Source organism: Trichomycterus rosablanca, chromosome 13 (assembly GCF_030014385.1).
Source record: "Trichomycterus rosablanca isolate fTriRos1 chromosome 13, fTriRos1.hap1, whole genome shotgun sequence".
Taxonomy (NCBI): domain Eukaryota; kingdom Metazoa; phylum Chordata; class Actinopteri; order Siluriformes; family Trichomycteridae; genus Trichomycterus; species Trichomycterus rosablanca.
In genome coordinates this window covers 25,940,179-25,965,585 of record NC_086000.1, presented here as the reverse complement: position 1 = coordinate 25,965,585, position 25,407 = coordinate 25,940,179, and the positions used below count along the sequence as shown (strand labels likewise).

The window sequence follows — 25,407 nt, the reverse complement described above, 5'->3', positions numbered from 1 at the left end:
AGAGTAGCTAATGCTAAAGCTAGTATGTGGTATTCTTGTCTTCCACACGGTGGAGCCTGATGACTAGGAACAGCACTGACATGAGAATGACTCAAACATCTAGTCCACTAGTTAGTTCCTGTCCTTGCATGCGTTCCCAGACACATTTTAGTAGAGCAAAATTTACAAGTATGCCGTTATCAGTTGCAGACACCTCGTATGTGCTGAATAAAGAAATTCAAGCCATAACAAGAATGTATCATTAACCTCCAAAGCACACACACACACTTTGTCAATGTAAATGCATTTGAATGTTGTACTGTCCATGCTCCTAAAATGCTAAAGCCCAGAATACAATCTAGTCGCATGCTGCAAACAACATGTAAACAAGTAAATGCGACTATTAGCCTAAGCAGAAAGTCTGACATGAGTACAACTTGACCACCACTGCCGCTACCCAGGAGAAGTTCCCAAATAGCTTAAGGAGGTGGCGACTGGCGAGCTATCACAAGGCTTGAAAATTGATATCTAAATTATAACACGCACATGGCTGAGGTCCCGCACACACATAAAGAGGCCCAGGTTTTTGTGCTCTCTGCATGTGGGGGAAGCTGTTGGAACTGGTTAGTCAATGCCGTGTGTAAATTAGCCCACGCCAGTGTTTTAACACACAGCGGAAATCTGGTTTGCTCCCAGCTGCTGCTACAGTAATTACTGTCCTGTGGTTGCTAAGAGATGCTTCCTTTGACTTTTTTGTTCCTTTTTTTCCTTCTCTCACTTTTTTCTTAATCTTTTGATGCAAGAGCACATGCGCTACCATACGCATGCGGTATGAAGGGAGTGAAGTGAAAAATGGTGAGGAGAAAATGGAGCATGCATGCGTATGTGTGAGCAAGCAAGAGAAAAACGCGGCCAATGGGTCTGCCGGGGGAATGTCATAAACCAGCTCCAGCTGGAGAAACGCAGTCCAGAACTTAAAAAGCCAGATGACAGCTGTGTGTGTGTGTGTGTGGTGGGAGGAAGGGAGAAGAGTTAGAGCCGAAATGAGAACCAGACTTCTAGTTCCTTTTAAAGCCTAAGCTGCAGAGTGGCCTGAGCCCCGAGCATATGCAGGGGCAAATCTGGTTGTGATCTGCCCACAGAAGACTGTGGGTGATAAGAACTAAGGCCTTGGCAGAGCACCAACAGGAGGAGAGCACCCACCTGCCCGCCCGCTTTTTCCTAGTTTTTAAACCCTATAACTCTGCACTCTACAAAGTTCTCTCTATGTATTGCGTGTGTACACAGATCTGCTTATCAAAGACTGTTACATGCAATAGCTCCCTTTAGTGCAGACCAAACCGTCTGAACCAGTCTGAGACTTGTGCACTAAAAGTATTTTTAAGAAAAAAATAAAATAAAGACTGATAACGCTATTTAATTAGCAAACAAAGAAATGCTATAACCGCAATACACTCTTAATAACCCTGTCATTTAACATTTAAGACAACTTGTATTTATGGCTGTGGAAGTCTGCTTAATGACAGATTTGGCAAGACTTGGTCTGTTTTTCCAAATTTACTGCCTTCCCACAAGACCATTTTCTGTCCACAACTTCCCTACTAATGGAGGAAGGAAGACTGCAAACAAATTCTTGTCTCAAACTAAATAACTGCTAAATATTTATATTATATGCTTATATATACTTTATATACACTGATCAGCCATAACATTAAAACCACCTCCTCACACACTCACTGTCCATTTTATCAGCTCCACTTACCATATAGAAGCACTTTGTAGTTCTACAATTATTGACTGTAGGATGTACTGGTATGAGTGGATCAGACACAGAAATGCTGCTGGAGTTTTAAAACATCTCACTGTCAATGCTGGACTGAGAATAGTCCACCAACCAAAAATATACCCAGCCAACAGCGCCCCGTGGGAAGCGTTCTGTGACCACTGATGAAGGTCTAGAAGATGACCAACTCAAACAGCAGCAATAGATGAGCGTTCGTCTCTGGCTTTACATCTACAAGGTGGACCAACTAGGTAGGAGTGTCTAATAGAGTGGACAGTGAGTGGACACGGTATTTAAAATACCAGCACAACACACACTAACACACCACCATAATGTCAGTGTCACTGCAGTGCTGAGAATGATCCACCACCTAAATAATACCTGCTCTGTGAAGGTCCTGTGGGAGTCCTGACCATTGAAGAACAGGCTAAAAGAAGGTTAAAAGGATATGTAGAGAAACAGATGGACTACAGTTGGTAATTGTAGAACTACAAAGTGCTTCTATATGGTAAGTGGAGCTGATAAAATGAACAGTGAGTGTAGAAACAAGGAGGTGGTTTTAATGTTATGGCTGATCAGTGTATACACAGTTGCACATTATCAGGCGGCTCCTTGTAGCCTTATTTTCTGGTATGCTGACAAGTTTTTATTTATTACAACTAGGCTATATGCTAGGAATGCTGATTTCAACTTAGCAAAAGTTGTTATTTTCAAGTAAATGGTATGTGTGATTAATTGGTGATTGTAATGGTTGTTTATCACTGTGTATATTTTGTTGGTGGCTTTGGCTGGATGCACAGAAAAAAAGACACTGAGCTAGATGATGTTAAGTCAAGTTATCGTCAAAATCTACCGATTACTGATAACCAATTAGAACTCCATTTTGAAAATCCACCTGCTAATCACAGTACAGGTTGGTGCACTGGTGAATGTGTAATTGTTTTGTCCATGCAGTTCTGGAGGCTGTGGAGTGTGAATGACTAAGTGTTGTGCTGCATTCTGGCTCTGTAACCCCAGTGCTGCGCTGGTGAATCACCATGGCTACATCCTCAGTGGCTCCCCGCATCCCTCCTCCACTCTCCTGCCGCCTAGCAACAGCAGTGCCATTGGAGCCGACGCATCACTGATCCCAGGTAATCTTTAAAGCATTTTCATTGTTCAGCCCTTTCTTCTATGAATGGAGTCAAATTCCAGCATGGTGGAGAACTGGGCCATAATGTTCCAGATGTTTTATTACAGTTTGGAAGCTTTCCCATTCATAGGGTTTAACTGCCCAATCACAATGGGCTCTTATATTGTCTGGTCTCCACTTTAAAAACCGATTCAGACTGCTGCACTTTTATTTACTACACTGGCAAAACTAAAGATTATTAGTCAAGCTAGGCTAGAACAAAAATGGCCATAACTGGATACTCTAATATACACTGATCAGCCATAACTTTAAAACCACCTCCTTGTTTCTACACTCACTGTCCATTTGATCAGCTCCACTTACCATATAGAAGCACTTTATAGTTCTACAATTACTCACTGTAGTCCATCTGTTTCTCTACATATCCTTTTAACCTGCTTTTACCCTGTTCTTCAATGGTCAGGAATATTATTTGGGTGGTGGCTCATTCTCAGCACTGCAGTGACACTGACGTGGTGGTGGTGTGTTAGTGTGTGTTGTGCTGGTATGAGTGGATCAGACACAGCAGCGCTGCTGGAGTTTTTAAATACTGTGTCCACTCACTGTCCACTCTATTAGACACTCCTACCTAGTTGGTCCAACTTGTAGATGTAAAGTCAGAGACGATCGCTCATCTATTGCTGCTGTTTGAATTGGTCATCTTTTAGACCCTCATCAGTGGTCACAGGACGCTGCCCACGGGGCGCTGTTGGCTGCCCACGGGGCGCTGGATATTTTTGTTTTGTTTGACTATTCTCAGTCCAGCAGTGACAGTGAGGTGTTTAAAAACTTAAACTGCTGTGTCTGATCAGTGCTGCTGTGTCTGATCCACTCATACCAGCACAACACACACTAACACACCCCCACCATGTTAGTGTCACCGCAGTGCTAAAAATGACCCACCACCCAAATAATACCTACTCTGTAGTGGTCCTGGGAGAGTCCTGACCATTAAAGAACAGCATGAAAGGGGGCTAACAATGCATCCAGAGAAACAGATGGACTACAGTCAGTAATTGTAGAACTACAAAGTGCTTCTATATGGTAAGTGGAGCTGATAAAATGGACCGTGAGTGTAGAAACAAGGAGGTGGTTTTAATGTTATGGCTGATCAGAAAAAGTGTAATAAAGCTTATATACCGTATAACCTGTAGCTTATACAGGGTTGTGTAGTTTGATTCATCCATTTAAATTGCTTTACAGTACGCAACAATGTGCTAAAATTTTGCAGAAGGCCTTTCAAGCCAGGTGCTCTCATGGAGTAGCTGTCTATTACACTAGCCCACCATCACCGAGACCGGGGTTCCAATCTCAGCAGTGCTATCGGCCCTTACACAGATATAATCTATGTCTGAGGGATGGTGGTGAAAGACTTATGATAGATTAGTGCCCTGTTCAAACATATTTATTGAAATAATAAAATAAATAAATTCAAAACATTCCCAGCATACAATACTAATACAAAAAGTCTACACATCCCTGTTACAATGCCAGTTTTTGTGATGTAAGAAATATCAGGATGAATCAATTCAGAACTTTTTCCACCTTTAATGTGACCTATAAACAAACTAAAATATTTTAGCGGTTAAAAATAAAAATAATGTGGTGGCATAAACATGCACCCCTTTAAACTAATACTTTGTTTAAGCACCTTTTGACTTAATGACAGAATTAAGTCTTTTTGGGTAGGAGTCTATCAGCACGGCACATCTTAACTTGGAAATCTTTGCCCACTCTTTCTTCCAAAAGTGCTCTAAATTGTCAGATTGCGAGGGCATCTTCTATTTACAGCCCGTTTCAGGTCACCCCACAGATTTTCAGTTGAATTCAGGACTGGGCTCAGGCTGGGCCATTCAAAACCTTTGATCTTTCTCTGGTGAAGTTATTCTTTTGTTGACGTGGAGGTATGTATGCATTGGGTTGTTGTGCTGAAAGATGAAATTCCTGTTCATCTTCAGCTTTTTAGCAGAGGCCTGAAGGTTTTCTGCCAAATTGACTGATATTTGCAGCTTTTCATAATTCCCTCCACCTTGACTAAAGCCTCAGTTCCAGCTGAAGAGAAACAGCCCTAAAGCATAATGCTGCCACCACCATGCTTTACTGTGGGTGTTGTGTACTTTTAGTTATACGCAATTTTGTTTTGCACCAAGCATACCTTTTAGAATTATGACCAAAATGTTCAACATTAGACTCATCAGACCATAACACATAACTGGCAGACTTTACAAAAGTTTTGCCAAATGCAGCTGGGATTGGATGTTTTTCTTGCCACCCTTCCCCACAGCCCAAACATACAAAGTATACAGGAGATTGTTTCACATGTAGTACACAACCAGCATTTGCCAGAAATTCCCATTATTTTGTGCATCACAAAAAACTGTCATTTTAACAGGGATGCGTAGACTTGTTATATCTATTGTAGCTACCATTTAATAAGTAATAAGTAAAACCATTATACACTGATCAGCCCTAACATTAAAACCACCCCCTTGTTTCTACACTCACTGTCCATTTTATCAGCTCCACTTACCATATAGAAGCACTTTGTAGTTCTACAATTACTGACTGTAGTCCATCTGTTTTTCTGCATGCTTTGTTAGCCCTCTCATGCTGTTCTTTAATGGTCAGGACCCCCCACAGGACCACCACAGAGCAGGTATTGTTTGGGTGGTGGGTCATTCTCAGCACTGCAGTGACACTGACATGGTGGTGGTGTGTTAGTGTGTGTTGTGCTGGTATGAGTGGATCAGACACAGCAGCGCTGCTGAGTTTTTAAACACCTCACTTTCACTGCTGGACTGAGAATAGTCCAACCAAAAACATCCAGCCAACAGAGCACCGTGAGCAGTGTCCTTTGACCACTGATGAAGGTCTAGAAGATGACCAACTCAAACAGCAGCAATAGATGAGCGATCATCTCTGACTTTACATCTACAAGGTGGAGCAACTAGGTAGGAGTGTCTAATAGAGTGGACAGTGAGTGGACATGGTATTTAAAAACTCCAGCAGAGCTGCTGTGTCTGATCCACTCATACCAGCACAACACACACTAACACACTACCACCATGTCATTGTCACTGCAGTGCTGAGAATGATCTCTGTAGTGGTCCTGTGGGGGTCCTGACCATTGAAGAACAGGGTGAAAGCAGCCAAAAAAGTATGCAGAGAAATAGATGGACTACAGTCAGTAATTGTAGAACTTTAAAGTGCTTCTATATGGGTTTTAATGTTATGGCTGAGCAGTGTAGGTAATAATGATGCTTATGTCATATTTTTCGGTTAGGGGTTGTATGTGTTTAAACCAAGCCATATTTAAACTACTACAGCTGCAGGTCTTCTTATTCTGAGCTTCTAATTGTTAGCGATTTAAAACAAGCACTTGCTGTTCTGTAATACGCTTCATTGTTAAAAACAGTTCAGCAAAATTGATGATACACACATCTCTGTTTTACAGCAGTGTGCAGCAAAGCCTAAATAATGTTGCTATGTTATGGTAGAAACAGTAAAATTAAGTTTAGTAAGACACATTTTTATGGTACACTAAACATATCATCATACTGTCCAACTATTACTCTGCATGGTAAAAAGCCAACAGTCTGACTCGCCTTCTAACATGAACAAGGAAACTTCATTGCATACTTCTGATGACTGCTTGGCTCTTTTAGACGCAAAACTGCCCTTATGTAGGGACATTAATACAAAAAGAATTTGATTCAAGTTATGATGTATATGTGGATTAGCACAAGAAGGACAGTCCCAAGTTAAAATACGTTCATGATTACTCAACTGTGAAAACAGCAGCATTTTTAGGAATGCTTTGTAGTTAGCATAAACTCTTCACACACTGTAAATGTACACAGTAAATGATCCCGTTCCTCGTAAAACAGAGTTATACACTCACTGGATATACAAACAAGCAATAAATGTCTCAACACAACTTCAAAGAGGAAAAAATACGCTGCTAAAAGTATTCGTATTGCTTTTAAAAATGGTTTAACTTAAGTCCCTCCCCTACCACAACATTTTCATATTTAATATTCGTCATGATTTAATCACAATGTATGCCATAAAAACAAACAAATAACAAACAAAGTCATTACCTCTAATGTTTTTGCTGTACATAATGACAACATTAATTATGTGTTTGGATTATTAAATAAAAAGGCACTTGAGTAACAGAGCATATTTTGTGAGCCATAATTCAATTATTTTAGGGACATTTCTCCAAAGGCTATATCACCCTTGTTAAAAAATAATCGTGCCCTAAACCAATTTTAGCAGCAATGACGGCAACCAAATTCAGAGAAGTCATTCAGGTACAGGTGCAGATAAGCACCCCCACACCATCGCACTACCATGTTTGACTGTTGGTATATTGTTTTAATATAAATGGTGTATTTGCTTTTTTGCCAGACATGAGACCCTCGCTGTCCAAATATTTTAATTCTGATTTACATGTCTATAGCACATTACCTCAAAAGGCTTGGATATCGTCCAGGTGCTTTTTTGTGGATTTCAGACGAGCACTGATGTTTTGGCTATCTTCTGGTTAGCCCTGTTTTCCTTTATGCTATCTTCCCGGAAATACCATTTTGGCTTGTTTCATATTGTTAAGTCGGTTGTTGACCTTAGCTGAGGTTAAACATCTGCAGTTCTTTAGTGTTTTTCTGGAATTTTTGTGACTTCCCGGAAATTGCTGAACCACTGGATAATTTACTGCTGGTCAGCCACAAATCAGTGGATTTATCATTTAAGTTTGTTATATTATAAATAATGTCTCTTAATGTGCTTTGTTGGATTATTTCCACCCTGATACATTTTAAAACTCTTTCATTCGGGTCTTTACATTTTTCTTTTATGTCATAGTGTTGTAAAAGTTAATATTTTAGAGGTTAAATGCTAGAGTTGTATAGTGATCTTTAAGATTAGTGAGATTTATACTTTACAAGGCTGTCTGAAATCAAGCCAGCCTTGGTAAAATAGCTAAAATGGCTTAGAAATTAATTCAGTAAATTAATTCAACTAATCCTTACATAAATAAAATTAGGTTTGACACACTTCCTTAAGGTTCTATTTTATCTGTTATATTTATTAATCTAAAATAATGTATACAGCAAATACAGCAAAGTATTACACTGTGCTACACTGCCGGTGGAGTAGATGTCGCACAACACATGGGTACTGGGACTGACACTTGCCTCCACTTACTGTCTATAGGTTCGTCCTGTATTTGCATGGATTTTCTTTACAGTTTATTCCCAACTCCCAATAAATACAGGAAAAGTGGACTGGCTGCTCTAAATTGATGCGAGTCAAGGCCATAATCACAATATATATTGGGACATGCATCCCCCCACCCCCCACTATTCAGATATGCTTAAATTGCCCCACATATACTGAAGTAAAAATTCAATAAAACTCAACAGTTTTGCATAATGTTAGGGATCCGTCAGTGTTTCCATCAGTTACTGATATGACAGAAATTCTTTAGAGTGGCAGAATGGTAGATCTGGTCAACCCCAGTATTTAATTCATGGCTACAGGTCAATGTATTTTTGTCTTGATCTTTTTTCTCTCTCTCTCTCTCATGTACACCGACCAGGCATAACATCATTAACATTAACGTTAGTGGGTGGGATATATTAGGCAGCAAGTAAACATTTTATCCTCAAAGTCGATGTTATAGACGCAGGAAAAATGGGCAAGCGTAAGGATTTGAGCGAGTTTGACAAGGGCCAAATTGTGATATCTAGACGACTGGGTCAGAGCATCTCCAAAACTGCAGCTCTTGTGGGGTGTTCCCGGTCTGCAGTGGTCAGTATCTATCAAAAGTGGTCCAAGGAAGGAACAGTGGTAAACCGGTGACAGGGTTATGGCAGCCACGGCTCACTGATGCATGTGGGGAGCGAAGGCTGGCCCGTGTGGTCCGATTCAACAGATGAGCTACTGAAGCTCAAATTTCTAAAGAAGTTAATGCTGGTTCTGACACAAAGGTGTCAGAATACACAGTGCGTCTCAGTTTGTTGCCTTATGGGGCTGTTTTGGTAGCAAAAGGTGGACCAACACAATAGTAGAAAGGTGGTCATAATGTTATGCCTAATCAGTGTACACACACATACACAATATGTACATATACGTACATACATTTTATCTATAATCTATGTATGTTATATATATGATGTATGTATGAGACCATATATAATATGAAAGCACCAACATGGTGCCCATTGCGATCCCAAAAGCAAGAATAATGTAAAAAACAAGCAAGTCATTTAAAAACAAGTCAGTTCTGTGCAGATAAAACAGAACAGAATGTTTTTCCTAACATGATGTCCTGAACAATACTTATTATTTAGGTCTATAAGAAACAGAACACTGAAGGCAGCAGATAAATTCTGTCCATGGGTAAAACATTTTATCACCACTCATTTGTGAAACTGAGTCACATATCTGTTGACTGTGACACGCTTCTGCTATACCAGGTGCCGATTTCATTTCACACAACATTTGCATATGAATAATGGCAGGTTCTTTGATTTGTTCAGACATCGACCTCTTTTAACATATTTTGAACCCTCGTTGATCTGGATAAGCCCTTGTTACTTTAGTTTTCATCTTAATCGTTGAACTCACCTGCAATCCTTCTTCAGGGGCGTCTGATTCACTGAACACTGCAAACAGAAGATCAAAAAAGAAAGTCAGTAACTCATAGACAGGGTTGATGGAGGCAGTAGATAACACTGGTATTGACACTGTTGGCCCAGATTTTAAAGACATTTTAAAAGATTACACAGATTTAACATGAGGGATGCAAATTTGGCCAATTTCTTTAAACGAATAATGTTAACTGACAGGATTTTTTGTCCTATCAAAAAAAAAACACATCACTGCAGTTAAAGTCTTTATTCTTCATTTAATAAAAACAGCTTAACACAGTAAAGGAAAATATATGAGCAGAACGAGTTCAACATTCTGAAAGTAGATCTTAAACAAAGTAGGCACCAAATGGCTACAATGGTTAAATGCCAGGCTAATCATAAAACACAGATGCCACCGGAATCTTGAAGCTGTTCCTGACAACCTTGATGTAGATATTATTAGATAATAGACGACTTTCTAACTATTTTTGTACACAGATCCACACATGCAGTCAGACTATACTGATGCCAAACAGCTTTCATTTGTTATTTTAATGTGTTACAGTTAATAGTACAATTGCATAAAGTTTTTTTAACACTGTTTTTGCTCTTAGTACTGCTGAGAGCACTCCATTGTAGTTCCTCTCAATTTAAATAAAGCATCAACTGTTACCCAACAGCATTATCCAAACATAAATCATTTGTCAGTTATTGGTTAATAAGTAATCATTAATGTTACTAGTATTCATTGTCTGGTTGAATTCAGGGTCGCAGTGGGTAGAAATCACCTGGCAAAAGGTAGGAAACACCCTGGTCAGGTTGCTAGTTCATCACAGGGCAAACACACACCACACACACACACCTAGGGCCATTCAGTATCTTCACTTGTCCTAACTGCATGTCATTGGACTGTGGGAGGAAACCATAGCTCCTGAAGGGACATGCGGCCACTGGGAGAACATGCCAACTTCACACAGAAAGGACCTCTCCACCTAGGAGTCAAACTCAGGACTTTCTTGCTGTGAGCCACCGTGCCACCCCATTACTAGTAAGTATACTACAAATAGAATGTTTTGGCCAGGCCTACAATCATGAGCAGTCCAGCAGGGCATTGTTAAAAGTATATAGGATAAATGTTAGAGGTATGACTATGAAACAAGCATAAGCCAACAGGTTACTAAACATTTACATTTTCAGCATTTAGCAGACACTTTTACCCAAAGCAACTTACAGTACTGTGACAGTGTACTGTCTAAGCAACTGAGGGTTAAGGGCCTTGCTCAAGGGCCCAACAGTGGCAACCTGGTCGTGGTGGGGCTTGAACCATCGACCTTTTGATTACTAGTCCAATACCTTAACCGCTAGGCTTCAACTACATATTCACTAAATACGTAATTAATAAAATGGACAGATAAGATCAGATCGAACAAAATAAGAAAAGATGACAGTGGTATGAAATGCAGGTTAGATATAAACAAACCCGTTTCTTTATACTTTTCAACCTTTTTTCACATTTCTAACCCTACAGATACACGGGGAGCAGCCGAGATGGAAACGGCTAAGTTTCCTGCAGCACGACTCTGCTGGTGCCAGGCCACCGTGGATGAGCCATGTGCCTTGTTGCCATAGCAACAGCACCCTGCATAGCTGCCACGCTGCGGTGCGGGCAGTGGAGCGATGCAACAGGAATACAGAGGAACCTGAGCGAAGCATTACACAACATGATCAGGCCTGAAATACACAAGAGCAGCCCACCCCATCCGCTGAGCGTGCTCTGAACTACAGCCTCCAGAAATTTCCAGGGAAACTGAAGAACGGCTCATAGATGTTACAAAAACAAGAAGGACGAGAAACGCAGTTATCGTTTTATCTTTTTACTTTTCATATTTATCCAATGGAGTCCTTAGCATGTGCTTATTAAGCCCAGAGTGACATCTCTCAAGTATACTAAATACTAGGGTGTATTGTTACTGACCAGTTTATTCTCATAACCCACTTGATGAATTTATGCATTTCATTTTTTTTGTCATTGTAAGTTGGGTTACTAAAAAGCATTTAATAAACAAAGACATTTGTAAGGAAGCATAATCAGCTAATTAAAAAAACTACTAGAACAAATCAATCCTCAACTGACCAGATCTCTTCCCTTCATGGTTACATGGGCTTACCTTGCTTACATCTGATTCAAAACAAAGCCACAACAAGCAGGTTACAAGAGATGGTCAATGCTCGAAAACCAATAACAGGTTCAGTGTGGACAGTGGGTAAAGCTTGTGGGTCTAAATCCTAAATGCCTTCACTTTCTAAATGGCTCCACTTTTCAATAATAACACTCACAGTTCATCATGGAATATCTACGAGCAAAGAAATTTTTTTGTATGAAGGAACTGACCATAAGCATGCCAGACATTACATTTTAAACCTATGGCTATAGGTTTGCAGGCTTTAACAGCCTACACTCATTTGAGAAGGCTTTTCACAAGTTTCCAAGAGCTCTAGGGAAAATTTGGCCTATTTAAAAAAACACTTGAGGGCTCAGACACTGATGCTGGACAAAAGACCTAACTTGAATTCAACTTTCCTATTTATTCTGAAGGTGTTTGATTCGATTTGTGTCAGTGCTCTGTTTAGGTCATTGGAGTTTCTCAACACCAAACTATTTAAACCATGTCTTTATGGACCTTGATTTATTTACAGAGGCATAGATGTGCCTTTGTATAAATCCCTTTGTTGTTTTATTAATGGCTCAGATTTTTACTTTATTTATTTTATCCTAAGTTTTATGTTTTGGTTACTGCAGGCTTTATTAAATGTCAGTAGCTTGAACCAAATTCAGCCTCTTTTGTACACAGCATTGTACCGAAATGCAAGCTGCAGCACTAACCTTGCTTTATGTCCTCCAATGCTCGGCGTATCCCTCGATCAAAGGCTCTGGCATCGGCTGGACTTTGGAAGGTCAAGCCGAATTTCTTGTTGTCAATCCTCCAGTGATGAAAGATAGGATTCACTTTGTTGTAAACCAGATCCTGCTTTATATTACACTCCAGCACAACCTAATGAGATATAAGGTGAAAATAAGAAATTAATCAAATAAATATTCAAAGTCAAAAAATCATAATTAATAATTTAACCCACAGTCAAAGATTCAATGTTAGTGTATATACTTAAAGATGACATTAAAACGTATGGTTAATGGTTAGAAACAATTATTATTAAAGGGACATGTTTTAATCATTTTCACTTTATTGCATACCAGAATAAAATTCGATTTAATTATCACATAAGGAAAACACACACTGGGGGGAAGCGCTAAACAGTAGTAGTCTAGCTCAACACCATTCAGAGTTTAAGCTTTTAAGTTCGAATCTCAACTGTGTCAATGACCTGTCAATGTGTCTAGCAGGCACAATTGGCCGTGCCTGAGGGAGGGTGGTTGACAAGATTCCTCACTGCTGTTGCAACTGTGACCTATGCTGGCTATTCAAGGTGCCCGCATTAGTGTTGGACGATTCCCACAAACTGGCCATTACTAAAGATAATGAAAATGTAATAGATTTGAAAACTACAATTTTCTCTTTCCAATCTGAAGAATGCTGACTATGTCTGCTAGGTATTACACTATTTAAAGTTGTTTGTACAGTTATTTCTTTTGTAGTCATCACATTTTCAATGTATTTATTTATGGTCAGACTATATTTGAAAATGTGTGCTTAATCAGTGGAGTAAGTTTATAAATCTAGATGTTTTTGACCTTACAGTTAGTCGGCATGTAGCACCTAACCCTGAGCTATGACACGGCACCTACATCCTTTGCGTTTGATGCAAGAATTGTTTTATTTGTTTAAAAAAATACTAAAAACCAGGTAATGTGTTCAACCTGAGTGATCTTGCCATATCCAGCCCTGAGTGAAACTGGCCAGCTGCCCTAAAGGGCAATCAGCAATTGGTGTAAGACCAAAAAATGCTGATCTGCTCATTTCTATAAGGTAAGTATTATAGTTGTTATGAGTTGAGTTTCTAGAACACTTTTTTTTACCAAACAAGCAAGAACGTTCATGGACAGAACCTATACCATCACAAAGTTAGAATTCTTAAATGAGTATTAATACTAAGTGCCTTTAAATAAGCTCTTGGCTTACGTCTGAGCACATTAAATGAAATGAGAAATGCACAATAGCCTTCTGAGTTTGAGTGTCACCAGGGGACAGGGAATAACTTTATATGAAATCAACAGAAAAGACATAAGATAATAAGCAGTTGAGTGTTACAACATATAAAAAGCTCCAATACGTGCTTTTCTAGAGACCGAGGAAAGGCAATACCAATACCAAAATGTGTCCAATTTTACCTTAAATTTTTAACCTGTGTTTGTGTTTTACTGGACAGTTGAATTGCCAGCCTTTGGCCAGCGTAACAGCATGACCGAGGAGTGATTGTCAAGGTGAGACTGAGAGGAGCCACATGGTGTCAGATGAATGCAAACCAAGCAGAGAAGGAAGTATCTCGGTTACAGGAGGAGACACCATTCAACCCCACATTCCAGCAGGCAAAGCGCGGCTCGAGGAGGGAGCAAGGTAAGCAGGCGTGGATAAACAAACAGTGGGGGAGGGTCAGAGGAAGAAAGGCAGACGGAAATGGACAAAAGACTGAAAGAGATAAAAGGAAGAGAGGCTAAAATCAAGATAGAAATGGAATTTCAGTCAGTGTGGAGCACTAAATTTGGAGCCACAACTGAGTTGCACTATGTGGAGAGTCAGACTGATATCAGTCCTTGTCTGATTGCTAAAGTGACTGAAATGAGAAAATGATCTGGAGAGAAAACAGGCCCACCTTGTACCCAGCCCTAAATGCAACAATATAAGTAAACGCAGTATGTACTGATTTATAGATTACGATTAGAAATTAAACCAAACCTACTAAAATCTTTCCTGGCTGAAGCTAGAAATACAAGATAAAAACCTGAAACATCTCCAGAATGGCAGTCTAATTCTGAGGCAGATTAAAGCTTGTCAGTGAGATGACTGAATAGAGCGAGTGCAGAAGCCCATTGGTGGGCTATTCTCAGCCTGTGCTGACTCATCAGGACACTGTGTGCCGTATTGCTACACTTGTAGGCAGATTTTCTCGAACATTACAAACTATTTCTCTGTAAATCCGAAAAAAGGCATATCAGATCTAAAATCCTATTATTCTCCTTGTCCCCACAGTGCACTTTTCTTTATTCTTAGCTACAGTAGGTGAAGTAAGACATTAACCTGAAGACCTGCAGAACCTGCTGCTCAACCAGCTGGTTATAAAATAGTTTTTTTAGTACTGTATATTAAGTAATATTAAATATATGTCTCGTATGTAATATCATTAATAAAGCAGAATGCAAAAACATCCAACATAAGACAAAATTTAACTAAACTACATACATCTTTTTGATATTACTGATTCTAAACGTCGACGTTTCACAATTTCTAAATAAAAAATCTGAAAGATCATTTAAAATCCGTCAATCTGGCTTGTGGTCAATATAAAACAAACCCTCCCAAAATCTCTTCCTCTTAACAGCTTGTCTTGATTACTGATGACATCATCACGTATCATGCAGAGCGCTCCTATTTTGAGCTGCCCGCACTGCGAACGGGTCCTAAGCAGTCACTTCCTATGAATGCTGGGTGTGATGATCTCATCCTACAGCTCGTTTCAGAAGGATGTGCGTCACGACGAGACACAAATCTGTAAAAGTGCCAGAAGCGGATGCGATCTCTTACCAACTTGTCTTTAAGTCGCTCCCCCTGGATGAGATAATCTACGCCGCCGGGGCTGTCAGAGTCTGGCCGGCTCACTTTGTGGACCGACACGCAGCTGAGGCCTCCACCTCCCAGAGGCAGCCATCCGCCGCTGGAGTCATCGCGAGTCATGACCACTGCTCTCACACGCGCATAACTGTCACTGCACAGGAAAAGACACAAACGGATCATTAGTAAACCATGAAAACATATCTTATAAATGCTTTAGTTTTACAGCTGTAATACAACAAATGACTTAAAGCATGTGGACCATGATCATAAGCTAGTACATGACCTGTGTGGGTATACAATTACTGACTCTAGCCCATCTGTGTTTATGTACACTGTGCCCCCCCCCCCCCATACCCAATTTATCAATGGAAAGGGCCCCACTGACCACATGTTATTTGGGAGATGTGCCAGTCTCAAAACTGCAATGACACTAATCAGCAGTTAACTGTTAGGTGACAGGCAGCTATAATAAGCTAACTAGTCCAGTGGTTCTCAACCAGGGGTCTGTGACCCCCTAGGGTACGTCAGTGAGCCTAGAGGGGGGTCCCGCTGTATTTAATTGAAAAAAGAATCCCACTACTGATTTTCAAATAATAGGTTTTTAGCATATGGGAGATTTCTTGTGATGTGGTATAGATCTATTTTAAACTGCCTATAGCTTATATTGGGTCTTTGACATTCACCAATATTTGATTTGCCCCCCACAGAAGTGCAAAGGTCAATGGACAGCGACTACAAAAGATTCCGATTCAGTTGTTTATGCAGATCTTGCTAAAGAAGATCGAGGTAAGGAAGCTCCCATCATCAATTCACCAGAAGTAAACCCACATCAACCAAAATCAGAAAATACCAAGAAAATATACCTTCATCGTGGATTAATCAAATTTCCCTAGTGCAAGATGATCATATCTTTCGTCATCTTTGCTGAAAGTGTGAATAATATAATATCCAATGTCAATGGGGTCCCAGAAAGAAAAAGATTGAACACAGGGGGGACTAAGTGAAAAAAGGAGAACTGCTACTAGTCTTTATATTTGCTTCTAGAAAGTATAGGTAATCATTGCAATGAATTTACTTTTTACTGCATCAAATGATGCTGGTGTAGCTACCATTTAATACCATAACCACTGGGATCAAGGGTTTGAATCCTTAGCGGTGCCATTAAAGCAATTAAATTGCCCCACTCTTATCAACTGCAACTTAACTGGATCTAAAATAAGTAAACAATAATCAAGAAGAAAAAGACACATTTTAAAATGACAATCCATCAGTTCAGTCCACCTTTTCTAAATCAGTTACTGTAGCAAATCACCAACAGCTGCTGTCATATTGCAATTGCTAGTGTTTTTACTCACTCTATAGTACATCAGGATGAGGATTGAGACCCCCGTTTATCTCCTGAGCTTATTGGGTGGATGCTTTCCCTGGAATGATTTCTTCATATCGATCTAATAAAGATTGACACGGATGCAGAATACTGTTTCACAGGGTGAGAGTTTTGTGTCTATAAAGCAATTTTGAGGAAATAATTTATATTAAATGTGCATATTTTAGAGCTCATCTTCTACCGGAAATGCAGAGAAGTCATTATAGACTATGCAGGTACCTGTATAATTCATAATGGGTTGAACCAGCAGTGACAGTGGAACATAATTCAAGCTTATCTATTGCTATATTGCTATAGAGGCAGTGGTAGAGCTTTGGGCTATCAATCGAAAGGTTGAGAGTTCGAATACTAGCTCTGTCATGCAGCCACTGCTGGGCCCTTGAGCAAGGCCCTTAACCCTTTCGGCTCCAGGGGCACCGTACAATGGCTGACCCTGCGCTCTGACCCCAGCATACCTGATAGACAAGCACCAACATTATATGTTCGTATCAGTGCCCCATACACTCCTATATAATTGTTTCTAATGTCAAAAGATGCAATACAACAAAGCAGGTCTGAATTTATTTATTTATTTATTTATTTATTTTTTAATATAAGCTTCATTAAGAGAGAAAATAATTCAAAACTAAATTGCAGGCCCTGCTTAATGTCCTAATGTTCCAAATTATAACAAGATTAAGTGGGTTGAAAAGTCAACCATAAATCTAACGATATTATACATATTTTACTAATAAGAAGACAGTAGTGATAATATTAACCTAATAATAACCCAGCCATTTTATACACTGAACTGTAAAACCAGCAAAAAATCCACAAATCATCGTTCATCTTCAACCTTCACCCACTACAGAGTGGAAGAAAAGATCTGCCTCGTCTACAGCTTCTTCGATTAGCTAATAACAATGAGAGTCCGGAAAGGTCAGTGTTTAACAAACCCAGCTCCTTATGGATCCTAGTAATGTATTAAAAGACATCAGCAGTGTTAAAAATAGCTCTTTCATTACACTCTTAATGGTAGTCACATGTGGTTCTGTAAATATATTTAGTCTAAATTGTTGAATCTAGAATTAATAATAATTGTTCAAATTAAAACTTTTTTCCACCTTCCTGCAAACGAAATTCTATTAACTACCGTCTGATCAGCTTTAAAACAACCAATGCAATAAGTGACACTAAATCATAGGACATATTTTGTATACACTCATCCATATATTAACAGCTTCAAAGTACCCAGACCTGGTCTAAAATCTTTACTATTTTTTACCCTACTGTACTTTTCATGTGCTGCTGACCATTCACTGACTTGCTGCCACCAAAACTAATAAAAACTTGCTTGGCAGCCTTCAAGCCCATTGCGATGTCAACCTCACTGTGCTGTGTATAATGTTTTCCATGTTTCCATGTTTCTAGGTCTTGGCAGACTTGTTTCATGGTGGTTCATCAATTACAGCTGATCATCCGGACCATTTCTCTCAGCATAAGGTGACAGTTCTAGATTTTTCTTCTGACCTTGCAAGGAGATCACCGTTTAATGTACTTTTACAAGCATGCATTTAAACTAGCCCTAGTTTTTTCTTTGCACAAAAAGGAATGTGATCAAATAATACAGTCATAAAAAAGAAACAGTTGCAAAACTTTTAAAATTTCTAAACTGCCATGACAAAGAGAGAGGAAAACAAATGTACCCAGTATTGTTTTTTTCTGGCTTATATAAAAGAAATAAGCACAAAGATATGTTTTAAACACTTAAATCAACAGCACAAAGTAAACACTGCCGATGCAACAGAGTTGAAATATCAAAGTTAAAATTTGTTTATCATTGTGCAGCACTGTGGCTGACCTCTAACAGACACACAATTTCAAAATCCTAAATCTTTAATTGGATCAAGTCAAGAGATTGGCTAGGCAATGAAAGCACCTTAACCAAACTAAAAAAAAGCCTTGACTTACTATGGTTTTACAATTTGCGTTGTTTAAAGAGATTACATTCTCCTCTTTTATGCCCTGATACATTGATCCATATATCATCCTTGATGAGGTGCAATGCCCCAGTACCATTTGACGAGAAGCAGCCCCATATGATAGTTATCCCACCTTTATCTTTCACTGTTGTTATGTATGACGTTCTGAGTGTGATCAAACTCAGATCACTTCTTTCTTCAAACAAGTCAAGGTAAGTTATACTAAACTTCTGTTTTTCATTTTATCTGACAATTGGCATCACTATTCTTATTTTCACATGTGACTGTTGTTCCTGCTCTTTTAGGTCATCCTGCAACTTCTTGAACTACTGGCTTTACTCCCTTCTTATCATCAGACTACAAGCAAGCTGTGTGATATAGTGTATTGTGCAACCTTCCACTATCAAATTATCCAGCCAATTGTATTTCGGTGAATAGTAAAGGTGCTATAGCTCTGTAGCTTTTATCTCTTTATCTCTCTTTTATAATTTATATATGAAAACAAAGATATGCTTGAAAGAAACAAAGTTTCACCCTGAAAATTATTTTTTAATGCCCCAATCCAGACAAAACATATAACAAAAAACAGAAATACGAGTGACTCTGAAGCATATTCGTCTTTAAATACCCCACACAGCTACACCATTTGAAATCACTCAAGAAGCTCAAGAAGTCATGCTTGATCAGATACAAAGAGTAGAAGGCAAAAAGCCAGGATGAACTGTATAGAACACATTTCCTTTAAAATCCACCCACCTTCTCCCCACCTATCTCATGTGAGCAATCTCTGTTTACTCCACACACACACACACACACACACACAAACACACACACACTCCCTAAGCACACACTCCAGTGCAATCAAAATCAGATGCACACAACATTAAGCACAGAGACAAAGGTTGGGATCTTCTCCCTGTTTTGAGAGGGCAGAGTTCAGGAGAAAGCGGATCAGCTATGAGTCCGATTTAAAACGATTCCAAGTTACTTGCTGGATGACTGACTTTGCATGCAAGAAAAAAGAAAGAGAAATTATAATGAGCTGGAGGGTGGGCTTTTGTTAAGTACTATTAAATATTATCCAAACCAGGTCCCAATACTCAAAATGTCTATTAAAATGATTAAACAGAGAAATGTAACTGGATCTTAAAAAGACAACCACAATGTTTGACAATGTTTGGAAACTATCAACGAAAATGTCTAAATGTTAAAGAAGCAGTATGAAAAAACAACAATAAATAACCAATTTACTCTGCATACGCCAGAGAGTACACATTTACCCATTATGAACTGTACTTTTTCTACAAATTTACACTTGTAATGCAATAGAGATTTAAAGTTTATTAGGTTTAAAGCCTTAAACTTAACCAACCCGCTATGAGAATAGTCAAGATCTCAACTGAAACAGAAAAAAAGACAGTAAGGTAAGGGTACAGGGTACAGTAAGGCTGTGGACCTAAACACTACTGTTTCTGTCATTAATGTAACCAAAGTGTGTAAAACATGACGTTAATCCTTAATTTCCTTCGGGATTAATAAAGTATCTATTAGGGCTGGGCGATATGGATCAAAAATAATATCTCGATATTTTTTCGCTGAACGGCGATATACGATATATATCTCGATGTTTTTTTTATCCCATAAGGTAATAACAAAAAGACACTTCTGAGACAAAGCTACATGTTCTAAATTTTTTACAGGCACTTTTATTAACATTCATGCTGGGGAAGCTTCACACAAGAACTATTTTTACTTAAAAAAATAAAGAGCTATTTTAAGAAAAAGAAAGTTGTGTCTTGTATCTCCTGTCGTGTAATGTAAACGTTTTCTCAAAAATCCACCGACAACAAATGTTTTGTTGGGAATGGTTGGGTGAATTGTTGAGGGAACATTTGGGTGGATTGTTGAGGGAACATTTGGGTGGATTGGTAAGGGAACGTTTGGGTGAATTGGAACGTTTGGGTGAATTGTTGAGGGAACATTTGGGTGGATTGGTAAGGGAACGTTTGGGTGAATTGGAACGTTTGGGTGAATTGTTGAGGGAACATTTGGGTGGATTGGTAAGGGAACGTTTGGGTGAATTGGAACGTTTGGGTGAATTGTTGAGGGAACATTTGGGTGGATTGGTAAGGGAACGTTTGGGTGAATTGGAACGTTTGGGTGAATTGTTGAGGGAACGTTTGGGTGAATTGGAACGTTTGGGTGATTTGTTGAGGGAACATTTGGGTGAATTGTTGAGGGAACATTTGAATGGATTGTTAAGGGAATGGTTGGGTGAATTGTTGAGGGAACATTTGGGTGAATTGTTGAGGGAACGTTTGGGTGGATTGTTGAGGGAACGGTTGGGTGAATTGTTGAGGGAACGTTTGGGTGGATTGTTGAGGGAACGTTTGGGTGAATTGTTGAGGGAACGTTTGGGTGAATTGTTGAGGGAACGTTTGGGTGAATTGTTGAGGGAACGTTTGGGTGAATTGTTGAGGGAACGTTTGGGTGGATTGTTGAGGGAACGTTTGGGTGGATTGTTGAGGGAACGTTTGGGTGAATTGTTGAGGGAACGTTTGGGTGAATTGTTGAGGGAACATTTGGGTGAATTGTTGAGGGAACATTTGGGTGAATTGTTGAGGGAACGTTTGGGTGAATTGTTGAGGGAACATTTGGGTGGATTGGTAAGGGAACGTTTGGGTGAATTGGAACGTTTGGGTGAATTGTTGAGGGAACATTTGGGTGGATTGGTAAGGGAACGTTTGGGTGAATTGGAACGTTTGGGTGAATTGTTGAGGGAACATTTGGGTGGATTGGTAAGGGAACGTTTGGGTGAATTGGAACGTTTGGGTGAATTGTTGAGGGAACGTTTGGGTGAATTGGAACGTTTGGGTGATTTGTTGAGGGAACATTTGGGTGAATTGTTGAGGGAACATTTGAATGGATTGTTAAGGGAATGGTTGGGTGAATTGTTGAGGGAACATTTGGGTGAATTGTTGAGGGAACGTTTGGGTGGATTGTTGAGGGAACGGTTGGGTGAATTGTTGAGGGAACGTTTGGGTGGATTGTTGAGGGAACGTTTGGGTGAATTGTTGAGGGAACGTTTGGGTGAATTGTTGAGGGAACGTTTGGGTGAATTGTTGAGGGAACATTTGGGTGAATTGTTGAGGGAACGTTTGGGTGAATTGTTGAGGGAACATTTGGGTGAATTGTTGAGGGAACATTTGGGTGAATTGTTGAAGGAACATTTGGGTGAATTGTTGAGGGAACATTTGGGTGAATTGTTGAGGGAACATTTGGGTGAATTGTTGAGGGAACATTTGGGTGAATTGTTGAGGGAACGTTTGGGTGAATTGTTGAGGGAACATTTGGGTGGATTGGTAAGGGAACGTTTGGGTGAATTGGAACGTTTGGGTGAATTGTTGAGGGAACATTTGGGTGGATTGGTAAGGGAACGTTTGGGTGAATTGGAACGTTTGGGTGAATTGTTGAGGGAACATTTGGGTGGATTGGTAAGGGAACGTTTGGGTGAATTGGAACGTTTGGGTGAATTGTTGAGGGAACGTTTGGGTGAATTGGAACGTTTGGGTGATTTGTTGAGGGAACATTTGGGTGAATTGTTGAGGGAACATTTGAATGGATTGTTAAGGGAATGGTTGGGTGAATTGTTGAGGGAACATTTGGGTGAATTGTTGAGGGAACGTTTGGGTGGATTGTTGAGGGAACGGTTGGGTGAATTGTTGAGGGAACGTTTGGGTGGATTGTTGAGGGAACGTTTGGGTGAATTGTTGAGGGAACGTTTGGGTGAATTGTTGAGGGAACGTTTGGGTGAATTGTTGAGGGAACATTTGGGTGAATTGTTGAGGGAACGTTTGGGTGAATTGTTGAGGGAACATTTGGGTGAATTGTTGAGGGAACATTTGGGTGAACTGTTGAAGGAACATTTGGGTGAATTGTTGAGGGAACATTTGGGTGAATTGTTGAGGGAACATTTGGGTGAATTGTTGAGGGAACATTTGGGTGGATTGTTGAGGAAACGTTTGGGTGAATTGTTAAGGGAACATTTGGGTGAATTGTTGAGGGAACGTTTGGGTGAATTGTTGAGGGAACGTTTGGGTGAATTGTTGAGGGAACATTTGGGTGAATTGTTGAAGGAACATTTAGGTGAATTGTTGAGGGAACGTTTGGGTGAATTGTTGAGGGAACATTTGGGTGGATTGTTAAGGGAATGGTTGGGTGAATTGTTGAAAACCCAAACGTTTTCTCAACGATCCACCCAACCATTACCTCAACAATTCACCCAACCATTCCCAACAATCTACCCAAACATTCCCTCAACGTTCCCCCCTCACGTTCCTTCAACGTTCCCCCACAAACGTTCCCCCAATGTTCCCCCCAAACGTTCCCCCACGAACATTCCCCCACGAACATTCCCTCAACGTTCCTCCATGAACGTTCCCTCAACGTTCCCCCACGAATTTTCCCCCAATGTTTCCCCACGAACGTTCCCCTCAACGTTCATTCACAAATGTTCCCCCAACGTTCCCCCCGAACGTTCCCCCAACGTTCCTTCACGAACGTTCCCCTAACGTTCCTTCACGAATGTTCCCCTCGAACGTTCCCTCAACGTTCCTTCACAAATGTTCCCACAACGTTCTTTCACGAATGTTCCCCCAACGTTTCCCCACGAACGTTCCCTCAATGTTCCTTCACGAACGTTCCCCCAACGTTCCTTCACGAACGTTCCCCCAACGTTCCCCCCACGAATGTTCCCCCAACGTTCCCCCACGAACGTTCCCCCACGAACGTTCCCCCAACGTTCCTTCACGAACGTTCCCCCAACGTTCCGGCCACGAATGTTCCCCCCAACGTTCCCTCAATGTTCCTACACGAACGTTCCCCCAACTTTCCGCCCACGAATGTTCCCCCCGAACGTTCCCTCAATGTTCCTTCACAAACGTTCCCCCAACGTTCCCCCACAAATGTTCCCCCAACGTTCCCCCACGAACGTTCCCTCAACATTCCTTCACGAATTTTTCCCCAACGTTCCCCCCCGAACGTTCTCCCAACGTTTCCCCCGAACGTTCCCCCAACGTTCCTTCACGAACGTTCCCTCAACGCCCCCCCCCCCCCCCCAATGTTCCCTCAACGTTCAGAGGCATGCTGGTACATATCGGATAGCAATGACAAATATATTGTCTGGCCTTTAAGAATGTTAAGTGCACTATAGGGCGCAGGGAGCGAGTGTGTAGGGAAGGTGTCGGAATTTATCGTTTCCCTCGTGCTCGTGTTCTTCTGTTGTTTTGCACTGTGCTTGTGTGACATTAAATATAGCGTTCTCGTTAAACCCCCCCCCCCCTCACATGTTTGGACTTTATACATTATTATGTATATGTCGCCTCAACATTTACATTAATATTTTTTTACCGTATAGAACTCAGTTCTGTAATACAGGCAGAACTAATCGTTAATGTTACTGTGTAACTATTACAACATTTCATGCATTTTAATCAGCGTTCTGCTTCATGCACTTTATTATTATTTAACAGCTTTGTTTGTTGTTTAATTGCTGTTTGCTCCTAGTTTACTGCAGAGTTAGTTCATGCAATTGTATAAATTTTTGGTTGTTTATTGGCCAAGAACAAGAAATACTATAATAGAAGATAAATAAATAAATGAGTCTCGGACGTCGGGCGATCATCCAGTATAAACTAACACGACCACGTACAACATCCAGTACACTCCCCATAATGTTTTTTACAGATATAGCAAATATCTATACATGCACATCACATATACAAACACAAGAGTCAGAACAACAGGAGATGCACCGTTACGTTATTATTACTGTTTATAACACTTGTGCTTGATTTACACTGTTTAAATATGAAGTAAATACGTGCATGTCAGCGCGTGCGTGCTCTTGTATGTATTTCCGTTTTCCAATATTGGTTTTTGAAACGAATAATGACTCGTTTTCTTGTTTTTCAACTTGGGATTTAAGTGAAAAACGAATGACCAAAGGTACACGAAGCTGGAACCTTTTGTCTGGACTTGTTTTCGGCATTCTCTACAGAATACATTATTCTGCTGCTCATCTGACACTTTAAATCCGAACCATCTCCAAATAATTGAGCCATTATTATTCTTTTTACTAAGCAGCTCCTCAACCGTCTCCATGCTATCATGGGAGTTTTACTTACAGAAATGTGTTCTAAGGGCAGAAAGAATTGGCGGTGGGGAGGGGCGAGTTGTGTTCAGTGAGGGAGAGAGGCGGGGCAGGTGAACATGCGCAGAGACTAACTGGGAGAAGAGAAAGACGAACTGTCGGATCTAATTGGAACGCAACATATCAATATAGACGATATTGTGTTATCTTATATCGCGTATGAAAATATATCGATATTTTATAAAATCTCGATATATCGCCCAGCCCTAGTATCTATCTATCTATCTATCTATCTATCTATCTATCTATCTATCTATCTATCTATCTATCTATCTATCTATCTATCGTTAAAATCCTAATAAATAAATAAACAATTGGAATAGACTTTCCACAAAATCTGTAAATATCTCCAGTACGACTCCCTCCCACCAGTCTTTACTGCACACTTTCAACCACAGGTTTAATGTTGTCATCAGTGGGATATGACATTTCTCCTCTTGTCTTTATTAAGTGAGTATGAAGTACATTTTTCTGGGTATGCCCTAATT

At 40.0% G+C, this 25,407-nt stretch overlaps 1 protein-coding gene across 1 annotated transcript in view; it reads right to left on the bottom strand.

Moving 5' to 3' along the window:
* The window catches only part of spred1 (sprouty related EVH1 domain containing 1), a 56,721-nt gene that overhangs the window by 6,869 nt on the left and 24,445 nt on the right, over window positions 1-25,407 (bottom strand). Inside the window, exons 2-4 of the mRNA XM_063007722.1 lie at window positions 15,331-15,511; window positions 12,456-12,624; window positions 9,567-9,604 (exon numbers count right to left, since the gene is read on the bottom strand). Of these exons, the coding sequence (XP_062863792.1) occupies window positions 9,567-9,604; window positions 12,456-12,624; window positions 15,331-15,511 (388 nt within the window). The remainder of the gene's footprint in view (window positions 1-9,566; window positions 9,605-12,455; window positions 12,625-15,330; window positions 15,512-25,407) is intronic.